Raw genomic sequence first — 14,235 nt, 5'->3', positions numbered from 1 at the left:
CGGGCACCTCATGCTGGATTAATTATGGTCTATTTCCTACTCACGCTAGGCCTCTATGTGCCATCAAAACAGAACCATGGAAAGAGCTGAGCTGACTTGGTAGCCTTAGTGCAATCTGAATGTGTTTTGGGGGGAGTAGCAGCACACTGCTTAGGCCACATTCTCCTTCAGTGGTGTGTGCCATCCAGAGGCCTCTTCTGGGGGATTTCTTCAGTCATTCTTGGGGTCTCATGCGGCCTTTCCACTTTCTGTTTCTTCATCCTGGGGCAGTGTTGCTGGTCTGTGTTTACCTCACCTGAGTCTCTGTTCAAATGTGATGTCATCCAAGAGACCCTCTGGACCTCTTTACCTAAAATAGTTCTCTGTTCCGGCTGTATCTCAATAGTATTAATAGTATTATTTTTCGAACATGTTCCCATAGTCACTTTCTAGGGCTGCATAACCAATTGCCTCCAAGCCAGTAAGTTATAACCACACAAATTTACTGCCTTGCAGTTTCCCTGAGTCTTGGATCTGGATCCATCATGGCCTGATTCTCTTAGGGTCTCACAGGCTGACACAAAACTGTTGCCAGGGCTCAGCTCCCTTCTAAAGGCTCTTGGGAAGACTCGTTTCTGAGCTCACTTGTGTGTTTGAGAAAATTCAGTTGGTTGTGGTTGCATGGCTGGTGCCTGTTCCCCAGGGGTGGTCAGCTGGAGCCTCTCTCAGCTCCTTAGGGTTCCTCATTTGCCTTCTGTCATGGCCCCTCCAGATTCAGATGAGCAGTGACTTGTCTAGCTCTCCTCACATTTTTAATCAACCTCTCTGACTCTTCTGCTCTCAGTTGGACAAAGCTTGGGACCCACGAGCTCATCCAGAGTCATGTCTCTTAGAAGGCTAACTGTATCATATAATATAACATAATGATATGAGTGGCACTTCACCGTATTCAGAGATTTCTGGGATTAGGACAAAGATTAGGGATCTTTACAGGACCATTTTAGGAGTTTTGCCACCTACACTTATGCTCACAGAATAAACATCTATCCTAAATGTAAAGGGGAAGAACTGACATTCGAGTTTGTCTTTGTTAATTTGCATATGTGTGTGTGTGTATTTTTTTTCCTGGATCTGCCGTTCTGATGTTTTTTTTTTTTTTTTTCTGGTAGTTTCTATACTAACATAATTTTAAAGCACTGATTAGTATAGACTATTTTTTTAAAAAAAATTTTTATTGGAGTTCAATTTGCCAACATATAGCATAACACCCAGTGCTCATCCCACCAAGTGCCCCCCTCAGTGCCCATCACCCAGTCACCCCAACCCCCGCCCACCTCCCTTTCCACTACCCCTTGTTCGTTTTCCAGAGTTAGGGGTCTCTCATGTTTTGTCACCCTCACTGATATTCTCACTCATTTTCTCTCCTTTTCCTTTATTCCTTTTCACTAATTCTTTTTTTTTCACTAATTCTTATATTCCCCAAATGAATGAGACCATATAATGTTTGTCCTTCTCCGATTGACTTGTATTCTATAATAGTAATGCTATTTCATACATTTGTGGAGGATCTGCTATATCACACTGTACTAACTGTTTGCAAACATTTTATTGAATATTTCAGTTCCCCTTGTGATATGAGTTATTTGATCTACTTTACAGCTTGGGAGTCTGAGGCTTCAGAGAGCCTGAGCCACATGCATCAAATCAGGCATCTTCCAAATAAAGGAGGTGCCTGTGACTCTGCTCTGAGCCCTCCAAGCTCTAGTCTTTTCATGCAATTAGGGTAAGGTCATTAGTGGAACAGGACTTATTCTCTTTTTTTATACTACTTTTTTTCTAGGTTCACATTTGCTTACTCCAGACAAAAATGAGGACAATTTGATGTAGACAGTTATTGTTTAAGATGATAATTCTGATAGATTTCGTAAAATGATGTAACTAAAAAGAATTTGATGTAAAGCTGCAAAAGGTAATCATTTCTCTTTTATCATGCAGTGCACTTTGGAAAAGCAATATTTGCATTGATTCTGATGAACACTTTCTATTCATTTTAGTGTATTTTCATTTTGAAACCAGTATTTCAAATTACTCTTTGAGTAAATTGGTTTCACTATAAGGTTCTTCCTGTGTAATCAGCATCCTCATTTTGTCAATAACTCAGAAAATAGAGACACATGGTTAGTAGGACTTTTGAAAATGCCAGTTCAATCCAGTTGGATATGACCCTTGACATACTAGAGTGTTTATTAGAGAAGGACATAATGCCTTAACAAAGAATGATATGTGGTGGCATTTCTAAGAGACAGAAGAGAGGCAAAAGGCAAAAAAGTTCAAAGAAAGTGATTAATTTCTGTCTATAAGGATCAGGGAAGGCTTCTTAGATGAAGTTATAATGCAGCCATACCTTGCAGAACAGATGGAATTTTGACTTCCAATATTTCAGTAAGTGAGAAGGGAAAGTCAGGAGGGTTATAAGGAAGGAGGGACATATGGGTCTGTGTGGGAATGGCAAATGAGTAAGTCTATTTGAATCTTACAATGCTCCCATAGTGCGAAAGGAAGCTGTCAATGTAGGTCTTGCAGGACTGAAGAAGCAATGTTATAGTGAATCCAGACTTAAATCTTCCCAAGATGTTGCTGTGATTCTGAAGTTTATATGTAAATGCAAAGGAAAATTACAAAACTATAGTAATTAAGACAGGATTGGGGTGTCTGGGTGGCTCAGTAAGTTAAGTGTCCAACTCTTGATTTTGGCTCAGATAATGATCTTGGGTCATGAGATCTAGCCCCACATTGAGCTCCATGCTGAGAATGGATCCTGCTTAAGATTTTCTTTCTCTTTCTCCCTTGGCTTCCCCCTTTACCCCTTTGCATTGTCTCTCTCTTAAAAAAATAAAAAGACAAGATCAAGAATAGACTAATAGTCCATCCAGTGGGACAGAGTAGAGTATCCAGGTAATAAATACACACTAATACCTTTATTATTAAAGAACATACAGACCCAATACAAGGACACTTCATTTATGACAGGGGTGACACAGCAGGGAAGGGGGGAAAGAAAGGATTGGAAAAAAATGGTGTTGGAGCCATTGGATGTCTGAATGGGAAAAAAAGTAGAATTTTACTCCCATCTCACATTACACATTAAAATTAATTCCAGTTGTTTGGAGATTGAAATGTGAAAGGCAAGGAATTAAGACATTTAGAAGATAATACTGGAGAAAACCTTTATGGTAGGCAGTTTTTGAAAGTACACTACAAAAATGCTAAACATCAAAAAAAAAATATTGATTCTCTGAACTACACTAAAGACTTGGGTTTACCCATAGGAGTATAAACATGGGAGCCACAGGAAGGGAAAGGATATTTACAAGGCATATAAGTGACATATCTGAAGTATATGAATAACTATTGTAACTTTTAAAGAAAGACAGGCAATCCAGTGATGAAATGTGGGCAAGACACTTCAATAGACGATCCATAAAAGTGGTTATGGAAATGACCTACAAATATTGCAAAATGGCTCAATCTCCCTCAAATGGAAGCTAAAGGCACAATGAGATACCAACTCACTATACACTCACCAAAATGACTAAAATGACAAACACTGACTCTCATACAGTACTTATGGAAGTATAAGTAATGATTTGGGAAGACTTCCTAAATTCTTAGTCAATACGAACATATATGTACCCCATAACAAAGAAATTTCACCTCCAGGAATATTCCCAAGAGAAATGCTTGCTCATGAACACCAAAACACATGGTATTCATTAGATGCTCATTGAAGAAAAAAATCACAAAAGTTAAAACCTGGCAAATGCCCAACAACAAAGTAATTGATAAATTATTTGTGGAATATTAATATAATGGAATGCTAGCATCAACAAAATACATGAACTAGAGATTTATTCAACAAAAGATAAATTTCACAAACATATTATGGATGGTGGAGATGTTCTATTTCCTGACTTGGGTGGTGGTTTACATAGATGTACTCACAATGCAATAATTCAATGAGCAGTACATTAAGATTTTTGCACTTTTCCGTATGTTATTCATCAACAAAAGCTGAAAAACATATAGTATCAGGCTTGCATTTGCAAGTGAAACCTCTCTCATGATCCCATAAAAAAACCTGTGTGAATATGATAGAGATTCTTCATATGTTCTGATTCACAGTGATTTTTCTTTGAGTATTAGAAACAAAGATTAATTATCAACAATGCCAATTAAGCTATCCTGGGGGCTGATCCTCTACTGTAATGATCCCTAGATGAACAGTTGCAGAAGTTTTGTGGTACTTCTCGTGGGGAAAACTCAGCAGTTGTTACAACATGGCACTAAAGTTTACTCTAAATATTTTCTTATGTAAGAAGGAGGTAAGAAATAAAGAGTTTACTCAGTCAGTCATAGGAAACAAGTAATTTGACATCCCAGTGGATTTTTTTTTTTTTAGAGTTTAAAGATAGTTGTAACATTTTAATTTAATTCCCCCTTACCAAATCCCAAGGTATGGCATGCTTTGGGACATAAGTTCTCCCAGAACAAAAAAAATGATGTAACTACTTCTGGAAATTTTGATCCAAGCGAAAAGACAATGTGTTTTGGAGTGGAATCTTACCAGTTCCTTGGGAAGAAATCTAAGAATAAAACCAAGTGATTTCAAGAAAGTCTGACCTCTTCACTGTGTGGAGGCATAGATGATGGTGGGAAGAGGGAATATATGCTGAAAAAGAGTACAATTTGTACTCCATTTTAATTTTAATTCTTGGAAGAGGAGAAGAACTCATTGGAATGTAAGTTTAAAACATTTAAAAAAATCCATTTTGGTCCCTTGCGTTAACTCTTCAAGAAGTTCAAAATAAGTGGGTTTATGGGAAAATGAAAATGACTGACATCTAAAATGTGGTCTTTTTTGGTACACAGAGAAATCTTCACTGTCAGATCATAATTGGTTAGAATGTAAAAAATGCAGCAAATCTATTATGAAGTAATGTGAAATTCTGTAAGATGTACAAAGACGTTATAAGACAAGTGAAACCCCTCTTCAAGCCCAATGACTGCTGCCAGCAGGAGAGCGGTCTGGCCACCCTATCCAGGTGTGGTGCCATCCATATGGAATGTTGCCCTGCATTTATGAGGATGACACTCATAGCATGGGGTAAAATGAGGGAACTGTGAGAGCACAACGGCAGCTGTTCGAGAGCCCTTGTACTTGAGTAAACTTGGACTCTACACACAATCTCTCTGGGGCCTCATTGCTCTCTTTGTAGCCAAAGCTCTTCCACTGATAAATTCACATATGCATATTGCCTGATTCTGCATCGCTCAAACAGCACGCAGAATGGGTTGACACTCTGAGGGACCTAAGGTTCCTTCTTGGGAGAGTGACATCTTTAAAAGGATGGAGACTGTATTCAGAGGGGGCTGTGTCTTCATTTCAGATAACTCTTATGAGATATTAACTCTGGTGGTGCACTTTAGGCACCACCGACCACACTTGACAACAGCCCTAATTGCCTGCTCTGTAAAGTGGGGATGACAAAATGTTTCTGATCCAGGCTTGGGTGGAAATCGGGCTGACATTTGCAAAGCACCTGGGGCACAGCCTAAGTCTGGAATACTCTGCAAATGCTTGTTCCTTGTCCCATATTTATTATAACCCTAAAGGTTTGTATCATGCAGCTAAGCATCACTTAGAACTGCAGGTAGGATGTGATTATGTATTTGCCACCAGCTCTGTGGTCCTGGCTCAGACATCTTGAAGAACTCAGTTTTCTTATTTATAAAGTGTGAGGGAGGGGTTAGAGTTCTCTCTACCTATTAGAACTTCAGAAGTTTTGAACTTCAAATGCACAGCTTGCAGTTGTTTCTCACTTTCTAGCTCCGAGGCTTCATTTCTTTCTTGCCTGTTGTTGCTCTTCTCCCACTTGATCATAGCTATTTTTTCTTCTCTCTTTTTCTTTTTAAACGCTGAAATAAATTTCATATAAAAATAGATAAAATTAAATAATAAATAAAAGCAATTAAGGAATTGCTTTTACTTGGTTTTGTTTTACATTTTTTTCAAAGATTCTATTCGTTTATTTTAGACAGAGAGAGAGAGAGAGAGAGAGAGAGAGCCCACATGTGCAATGGTCGGGGGATGGTGGTGCAGAGGGACTAGCAGGCTCCCCGCTGAGTGGGGCATCTAAAGCAGGGCTTGATTTATTGCATGACCTGAGCTGAAACCAAGAGTCTGAAGCTTAATCAATTGAGCCACGCATGCACTCCTAGATTATTTTTAATTACAAAGGTAATGCATGTGCATTTTCTCCTTGCATTGAATTTTAAAATCTCAGATAAACCTAGAGTCTCCTTTGATTCCCTACCTACATACCGGTTCACTGTCCCCCTGTTTTCAGAGTTAATTAGTCCTCCTTATTACTTATCTTTCCAGACATTTATTTTATTTATACATACACACATGGAAACACACTTAAATAATTAAAATTAAAGAAAACATTAACAATGCTCTTACTACCATAGTGTACCCATCATTCTGTGACTTACTTCTCCTTCACATATTTTGGAAAAATAGCCATGTTTCTACTACTTAATTTTAATTTTTTGTACATTTAATTCCAGTATAATTAGCATATAGTGTTATACTAGTTTCAGGTGTACAATATAATAATTCAACAATTCTGTACATTACTCAGTGCTTGTCACAATACATGTTTTCTTCATCCCCTTTACCTATTTCACCCATGCTCCTTCCCCACCTCCCCTCTGGTAATCTACTACTTAATTTTTAAATGTCCATACAATATTCCACAGAATGACTATACCAAGGTTTGTTTGCTATTATGTCTTTTGGAGAATATTAATGTGGACTTCAGTTTTTCATTGCTTGAAGCAACAGTGAAGCGGACATCATTGTTTTTTCCATTCTGTTTCCTCAGGGTATATACTAAGTAATGGAATTTCTGGATCATTGGATATGCACTGTTTAAAAGAGATTTTATTTATTTACTTATGAGAGACACACAGAGAGAGGCAGAGACATAGGCAGAGGGAGAAGCAGGCTCTCCACTGGAGAGCCTGATGCAGGACTCGATCCCAGGACCTTGGGATCACGCTCTGAGCCAAAGGCAGATGCTCAGCCATTGAGCCACCAAGGTGTCCCCAGATATGCACTTAAAAAAAATTTTTTTTAAAGATACAGTGAAAAACTGCCATCCAGAGGCCATGCTCCTGCTGCAGCCACCGATCTTCTGTGACCACTATATTGTCTCCTGGCTTTGTCAGCATTTTATATTTTCTCATTTCTGACTATCTTGTCAATTTGATGGGTGAAAATAGTATATAATTGTTGTCTCAGTTGGGTTTCTGTGATTATTTGGGATATTAAAATTTTTTCCTATTTGTTGGACTTTGAGTGTCCCCTCTGTGACATGTCGGTTGGCCTAGCATCACAACTAGTACCGCTATTTAAGTGGATAATCTGTGACAGTTCTTTGTGTGATCTGATCTTAATTCTTTGTGACATATTCCTCTGTATTTTTTTCAATCTGTGTGTCTTGTTTTTACCTGGAGCGTATTTGGCATCCATCTACTTAAAATTATGAGGCAGTAAAATTTTTCACCATTTTCTTCAGGTAATTTTTATGTTCTATTATGGAAGACCAACCCTATAACACATCATAATGCTAGTCTTTATGGTTTTATGTTATATATTTATAGTTAGAATTTTTCTTTTTAGTTTAGTGATGTAAGTAGAATTTCAATATTATCTACTTTTTTGAATGGTCATCCAAATATTGTAACACTCTTTTAGGGGTAATCTTTCCTCATTGAAAGGAAACCTTTATTCATACAGAACTGACATCTATGCCTAGGTCTACCTATGGTTTTTCTGTCTCCTATTCATCTCCCATCTGTTCTAGTAACAACATCTTATTGGTTTAAGTACAATGGCTTTAAGTATTCATATCTGGAATAGTACATCCCCTTTCTTTGTTTTTCTTTTTTGAAATTGTTTTGCTACTTTTTTATTTTTTTATTTTTTTATTGGAATTCAATTAGCCAACATATAGCATAACACCCAGTGCTCATCCCGCCAAGTGCCTCCCTCAGTGCCCATCACCCAATCACCCCAACCCCACCCACCTCCCTTTCCACTACCCCTTGTTCATTTCCCAGAGTTAGGAGTCTCTCATGTTTTGTCACCCTCACTGATATTCTCATTCATTTTCTCTCTTTTCCCTTTATTCCCTTTCACTAGTTCTTATATTCCCCAAATGAATGAGACCATATAATGTTTGCCCTTCTCCGATTCACTTATTTCACTGTTTTGCTACTTTTGAACATTTTTCTCTTCCACGACCTTAAAAATCAGATTGTTTCATTAAAAATTTTATTTTCATTTTAATTTTTCCAATTGGCTGGAATTGTATTGTTTGCCATATAATGTGGTGGTTAGCCTAAAATCAGCCTTAAGTTTGTAGCCTGACCCAATCAGCTTTTGACCTGTTGCAATGAAGGAGACCACACACCTTGGGAAAACCATGGCTGTTTTGTTAAACAAAGAAAATCTAGAGTTATTATTGGATTTTGGGAGTGAGAATCTCCATGGCCATTCTTCAGGTCGGAAAAATAGACACAAATCAATTGTGAAGTAAACAGGAAAAAATATTTCTCCCTATAATGCATCCTAACAATATTCTGGGGGGAGGCTCATGACAAATGCTTTATTATTTTTTATTTATTATTTGTTATTCGATGAGAAACTTTATTTTCTAAAATTACAAGCTCTCTAAAATTTTTGTTTGACATTATATCATCAAGATAAAACCTCCTACTCTGGTCTGGAATATCTAAATCAGTCTGATAGAGCAAAACAATCTCAATTCCCTGCCCAGGTACAAAACTCCACATGAAGGATGTCTGGATACAACCTTCTACATCTATCTTACCTTTGTGGTTTTCAAGGAAACAGGACCCCATGCTACCTGTTCAGTCTAGACCTGTTCTGATGTTGTTGGCCCCTTTATACATAGCTGGCTTTGCTTTGAGCTCATCAGAATTGTTCTTGATTCTTACTCTCCCTGTTAAATTAGCCTTAGCTAATTTTTGCTTTCTCAGGAAGAAATGAATCTTAATAAACACATAAAAATACACGAAATGTATTTTTCACTGATTTAGGCATTTCTTCTCTTGCACAGTAAAGTTCTATAATTTATATTTTTCTTTATATGAATCTAGAATATTCCTTGTTAGGCTTATTTATAGCTATTTTATCAATTTGAGTGAATGAATGTAAGTTTTTCCATTATAACTCATAGGTAATTATTATTGACTTTCTTACACTGATCTTCACTATTTTGTTGAACTGTTTCATTTTTTTCTAAGAAAGTTATCTTATTGGTTGACTATTGTACATTTTTCTATGTGGATGACTATTTTGCCTGCAACAGTGTCAGTATTTTCTTAATTCTGTTTTCTAGAATTCTTACATCTTCTTTCTTTTTTTACGGTTTAGTACTTTGAATGTGTTCTCCAGTATAATGTTAAATAGTACAAATTGTGAGGATATATAGTTTCTGGTTATAGTGTGAGTGTTTCTATTACGCTGCACACATATATTCTCTGGAAGCTTCAGAAAGATTCTTTTTACTGAGTTAAGTAATTCCTTTTCATTTGCAGTTTGGGATTTTTTTCTTTGTTGTTGTGGTTTTGAGAGCCATATTTAGCAAATTAAAGAATTTTACTGAAATAATTATAATGCATTTTCTTTTAATATGTAAATGTGGTGAGTAATTTTACAGGTTTTCTAATGGTGACCCAATTCTTAGTTCTAATTTTCTCTTTAAAACGTTTAAGCCATATTGCTTTTAAGAGCTTTACTATGTTTGATTTGCTAGCATTTAATTTAGTCTCTTATATCGATTTTTCCAAAATTGGGCCTACAGTTTCTTTTCTTGTGTATTATGTTATGCTTTTAAAGAACTTAAAGTCGTATGCATATCTATTTTCTGTTTTTCTCACTCTAGAAGACCAACACAATCGATGGCTGATGGAAACCATACAAGAATCACAGAATTTATTTTCATAGGCTTGAAGTATCATCCTCGGATGCAAGTCTTCCTTTTCTTGCTCTTTCTACTTTTTTACTTTGTTACCATGACAGGAAACTTGGGTATGATTATTCTCATCCAGATGGATTCCCGCCTTCACACACCCATGTACTTTTTTCTCAGTCACCTGTCTTTCGTGGACATCTGCTTTTCTTCAGTTGTGGGTCCCAAGATGCTCACCGACTTCTTCGCTGAAAAGAAGGCCATCTCCTTCCTGGGCTGTGCTTTGCAGCAATGGTTCTTTGGATTCTTTGTGGCCATTGAGTGTCTTCTGCTGGCATCCATGGCCTATGATCGCTATGTTGCCATCTGTAACCCATTATTATATTCTGTTGCCATGTCACAGAGACTCTGCATACAGCTGGTGGTTGGACCCTACACTGTTGGGTTTCTGAGCACCATGACTCACACGACGGCTGCTTTCCGACTTCCCTTTTGTGGCTCCAACATTATCAATCATTTCTTCTGTGACATGTCCCCCCTTCTTTCTTTGGTATGTGCTGACACCCGGATCAATAAATTGTTAGTTTTCATTGTGGCTGGAGCCGTACTGGTTGTCAGTAGCCTGACCATTATAATCTCCTATTTTTACATCCTTACTGCCATCCTGAGGATCCGTTCTGCCGATGGGAGGCGCAAAGCTTTTTCCACCTGTTCTTCCCATCTCACCGCGGTGTCCATCTTATACGGGACACTCTTCTTTATCTACGTGAGGCCAGGTGCAATTTTTTCCCTGGATGTCAATAAAGTGGTCTCAGTGTTCTACACAGCGGTGATCCCCATGTTGAATCCTCTCATCTACAGCTTGAGAAATAAAGAAGTGAAAGCTGCCATGCACAGAATGATCGTCAGGAGGAAGTTTTGCATCAGAAGTTAAATTCTAGGAATTTAGAAGTTAATTCAGGAATAAAAAATATATATACACATAATATATATATACCTTCTAGATGTGAAAGGTCTACCTGGTCCTCATCTGAAGATGCTAAGCAATGGGCAGAATTTGGAATATGGTATCCTTGCCAATTTTTTCTTTAAAGCTCCATTTCAATCACGTGTGTGATGATAAAAATTCCCAGTCCTGAGTCAGAGTAATTATGCTTCCTCAAACAATTTTATTATTGGAAATAGAATAAAAATCTAATAAGTGTTGGATCATCTAGCTATTAATACTACGGCACTGGCTGGACCAATATGTCCAGACCAGGTGCAATTTATTGGAATGACACATATGGTCACCATCCCTAAACACAGAATTGAAAATAGGAAACAGAGCAGGTCACTTAGCTATGGATGATTCTTTTAACTAAAGAAACTCCTCGTATCATTTCCTTTAAATATCTTTTATGCCTATTTTCTTTATTCTTGTCTTTAAGAATACCACGTCACAATCACTGCAGAAAAAAGTAAATATAGACAAGTAAAAAGTGAACAATATTGACAACACAAAACTTATATTCTTACTTTTCCACCAAGTTACAAGTGGCAACAGAGATGCCTCTCTACATATTTAGCTCTGAAGTTGTTCCAACTATTACTTTAATATTTGATATTTAGTTTTTTCTGTTTCTTTCAACAAAAATAAGTAGGTATCACTTATAGAATTTAGAAATAAAATACAAACAGGTGAATGAGAGAAGAAGAAAATTCTAAAGAATCAGAGGCAATAGGTGTTGAGAAGTCAGAGGTAAACTAAAATGCAGAAAATGTATATCCTGTTTTCATGTTAGCCTTTTATTGTTGTTCCAAATTAGAAAAAAAGAAAAATACAATAGGATGTAGTTTACACATTTTTTAACACCTTTCTGTCCCTCATAAAACATTTAAACAATTCAAGAGGTATTATAATTACTTCAGGTAAGAGAAAATGATTTCTGAAAAGTGTTGTTTTGGTGCAACACTTTCGGTGCAACAGTCTGCAGGCTTTTGAGCCCTGATCGCTGAGTGTGATCTAAAAATATAAAATTTATCTCTAGATTATAGAAAGATAGAGGGGGAAAAAGGAGAGTGAAACATGCCTTGGTAACAATACAGGGAGAGCTAGAGTATAAATGTATCTCAAGTCTGTGACTAATAAATTTCATGATGGATTTCCTGGATAAACAAATATTTTCTTTGGCAGTGTTGATGGGATGATGGTGTCCTAGCCATCCGTTCTTGGGATCATGCTTTAAATATTGCAGTTATTCTAAGCAGATCACTTTGCAATGACTGGTCATAGGGTGGTTTGCAATCAGAGAGAGTGAGCAAGTTGTGCAGAGAACTGAATACCAAGACAATGAAGTGATATGTAGGCTAAGGATAATCACAGTTTCAGTGAGGCAACTATTTCAGACAGCAGGTATGAGTCATGGGCTAGGAAACTAGACAGACAGAATTAGTGCCAATGGGTTGCTCTGAAAAGGATTCAGCTTTTAGCTCGGAAATTTCTTCCATTTAATTTACATTATTTATTTATTTTTGAAGTAGTTAATTAGGTGAAGGCTGGGATCAACACTCTCAGATGTGTGTCTTTGTTGTCAGTGTTGAAATAAGTGACTTACTTTTTTTTTTTTTTTTTTTTTTGCTGAAAGGAAAATTATCAATGTTTTAGGCTGTGCCTTTCTTTACAGCACAGATCCTGCACCAAAGGAAGGTTCGTGAGCATTCTTTTGGTTTTTTTCCTCCTCTCCCATTGCGTGTTTTTTTTTTTTTTTTCCTAGAATCTCTAAGCTTAATGTTACAGGGTACAAATACGAACCTGATCTGTTTTATCTGTGATTTTGGACTAGGAAAATTATGCAACATTTAAAAAAAACTACAACAAAACACCCCAAACCTTTTACACCTGAGTTATTGGGATCCAGGTAGTAGCTTTGGTTCAGCCTGGGGTCCACAGGGAGTTTTGTGAGCCCCATGTTCCCTCTGGTATGAGTGATGAGACACGCACATATCTGAAGCAATCTGGGAGGAGAGCTATTTAAGGTTAAGGGCAAGAGAGTCATTCAAGTCATTCAGTGGCCACTCTGAGTCTCACTAAGCGTGAATTGATTCAAATCACAACCCTGTATCTCCCTCCCAGAATACTTGCCTCTTGCAGCCTTGGGGAGTTGTGATGGAGAAATAATGTGGGTCATAGAATTTTAGATTTTGTTCACTTCATGATGTTGGGAGACACCACCAGACAAGCTATACCACATTTTATGTGTCACTCAAATAATGAAAGTTTTATAAACCATTTAAGAAAATGTTTCTGGTCAAGAAAAGGGATTGTAGATTTTTTAAAAAGGTCCATCTATTTGCTCTCTACAAGAGACTCATTTTAGACATAAGGACACCTACAGCCTGAAAATAAAAGATTGGAGAACCATTTACCATTCAAATGGTCCTCAAAAGAAAGCAGGGGTAGCCATCCTTATATCAGATAAACTAAAATTTATCCCTAAGACTGTAGTGAGAGATGAAGAGGGACATATATCATACTTAAAGGATCTATCCAACAAGAGGACTTAATAATCATCAATATATATGCCCCAAATGTGGGAGTTGCCAAATATTCAATTAATTAATAACCAAAGTTAAGACATACTTAGATAATAATACACTTATTTATTTATTTGAGAGAGAGAGAGAGAGAGAGCGAGAGAGCAAGAGAGAGCACATCAGCACAAACAGGGAGAGGGAGAAGTAGGCTCCCTGGTGAGCTGGGAGCCTGACATGGGGCTCCATCCCAGAACCTTGGGATCATGACCTGAGCCAAAGGCAGATGCGTAACTGACTGTGCCACCCAGGTGCCCCAGGATATGGAATTGATTATAAGCGCCTGTGCATATAAAATATCTCTTGGTGAAGAAGCTGACATTCAGAATGGAATGGGTGATATCAGGTCTTCTTCAAGTGCTTAAAAATTCCCTGGAATCCACTGGAATCATCTCTGAGACACTCTACTTTTTTTTTAATTTTTAATAATAAATTTATTTTTTATTGGTGTTCAATTTGCCAACATACAGAATATGAGACACTCTACTTTTGCCAAGGCTCTTGATATTTTATGGGTAGCTCATCTAAGGAATGGGCCAATTGAACTCATTTATTTATTTTATTTTTTAAAATGATTTTATTTATTTATTTGATAGAGAAAGAGAGAACAAGGGAGGAA

General features: G+C 37.2%; 1 protein-coding gene across 1 annotated transcript; it reads left to right on the top strand.

The window, feature by feature from the left end:
- The first annotated feature begins 10,032 nt into the window (after nt 1-10,032).
- Nucleotides 10,033-10,977, top strand: LOC112930547 (olfactory receptor 5G9). Its single transcript, XM_026012890.2, has one exon. The coding sequence runs from the start codon at nt 10,033-10,035 to the stop codon at nt 10,975-10,977; it is 945 nt and encodes a 314-aa protein (XP_025868675.1).
- Nucleotides 10,978-14,235: the final 3,258 nt, after the last annotated feature.

Source organism: Vulpes vulpes, chromosome 5, assembly GCF_048418805.1.
Source record: "Vulpes vulpes isolate BD-2025 chromosome 5, VulVul3, whole genome shotgun sequence".
NCBI lineage: Eukaryota > Metazoa > Chordata > Mammalia > Carnivora > Canidae > Vulpes > Vulpes vulpes.
This window is presented reverse-complemented; position numbering and strand designations above follow the sequence as displayed.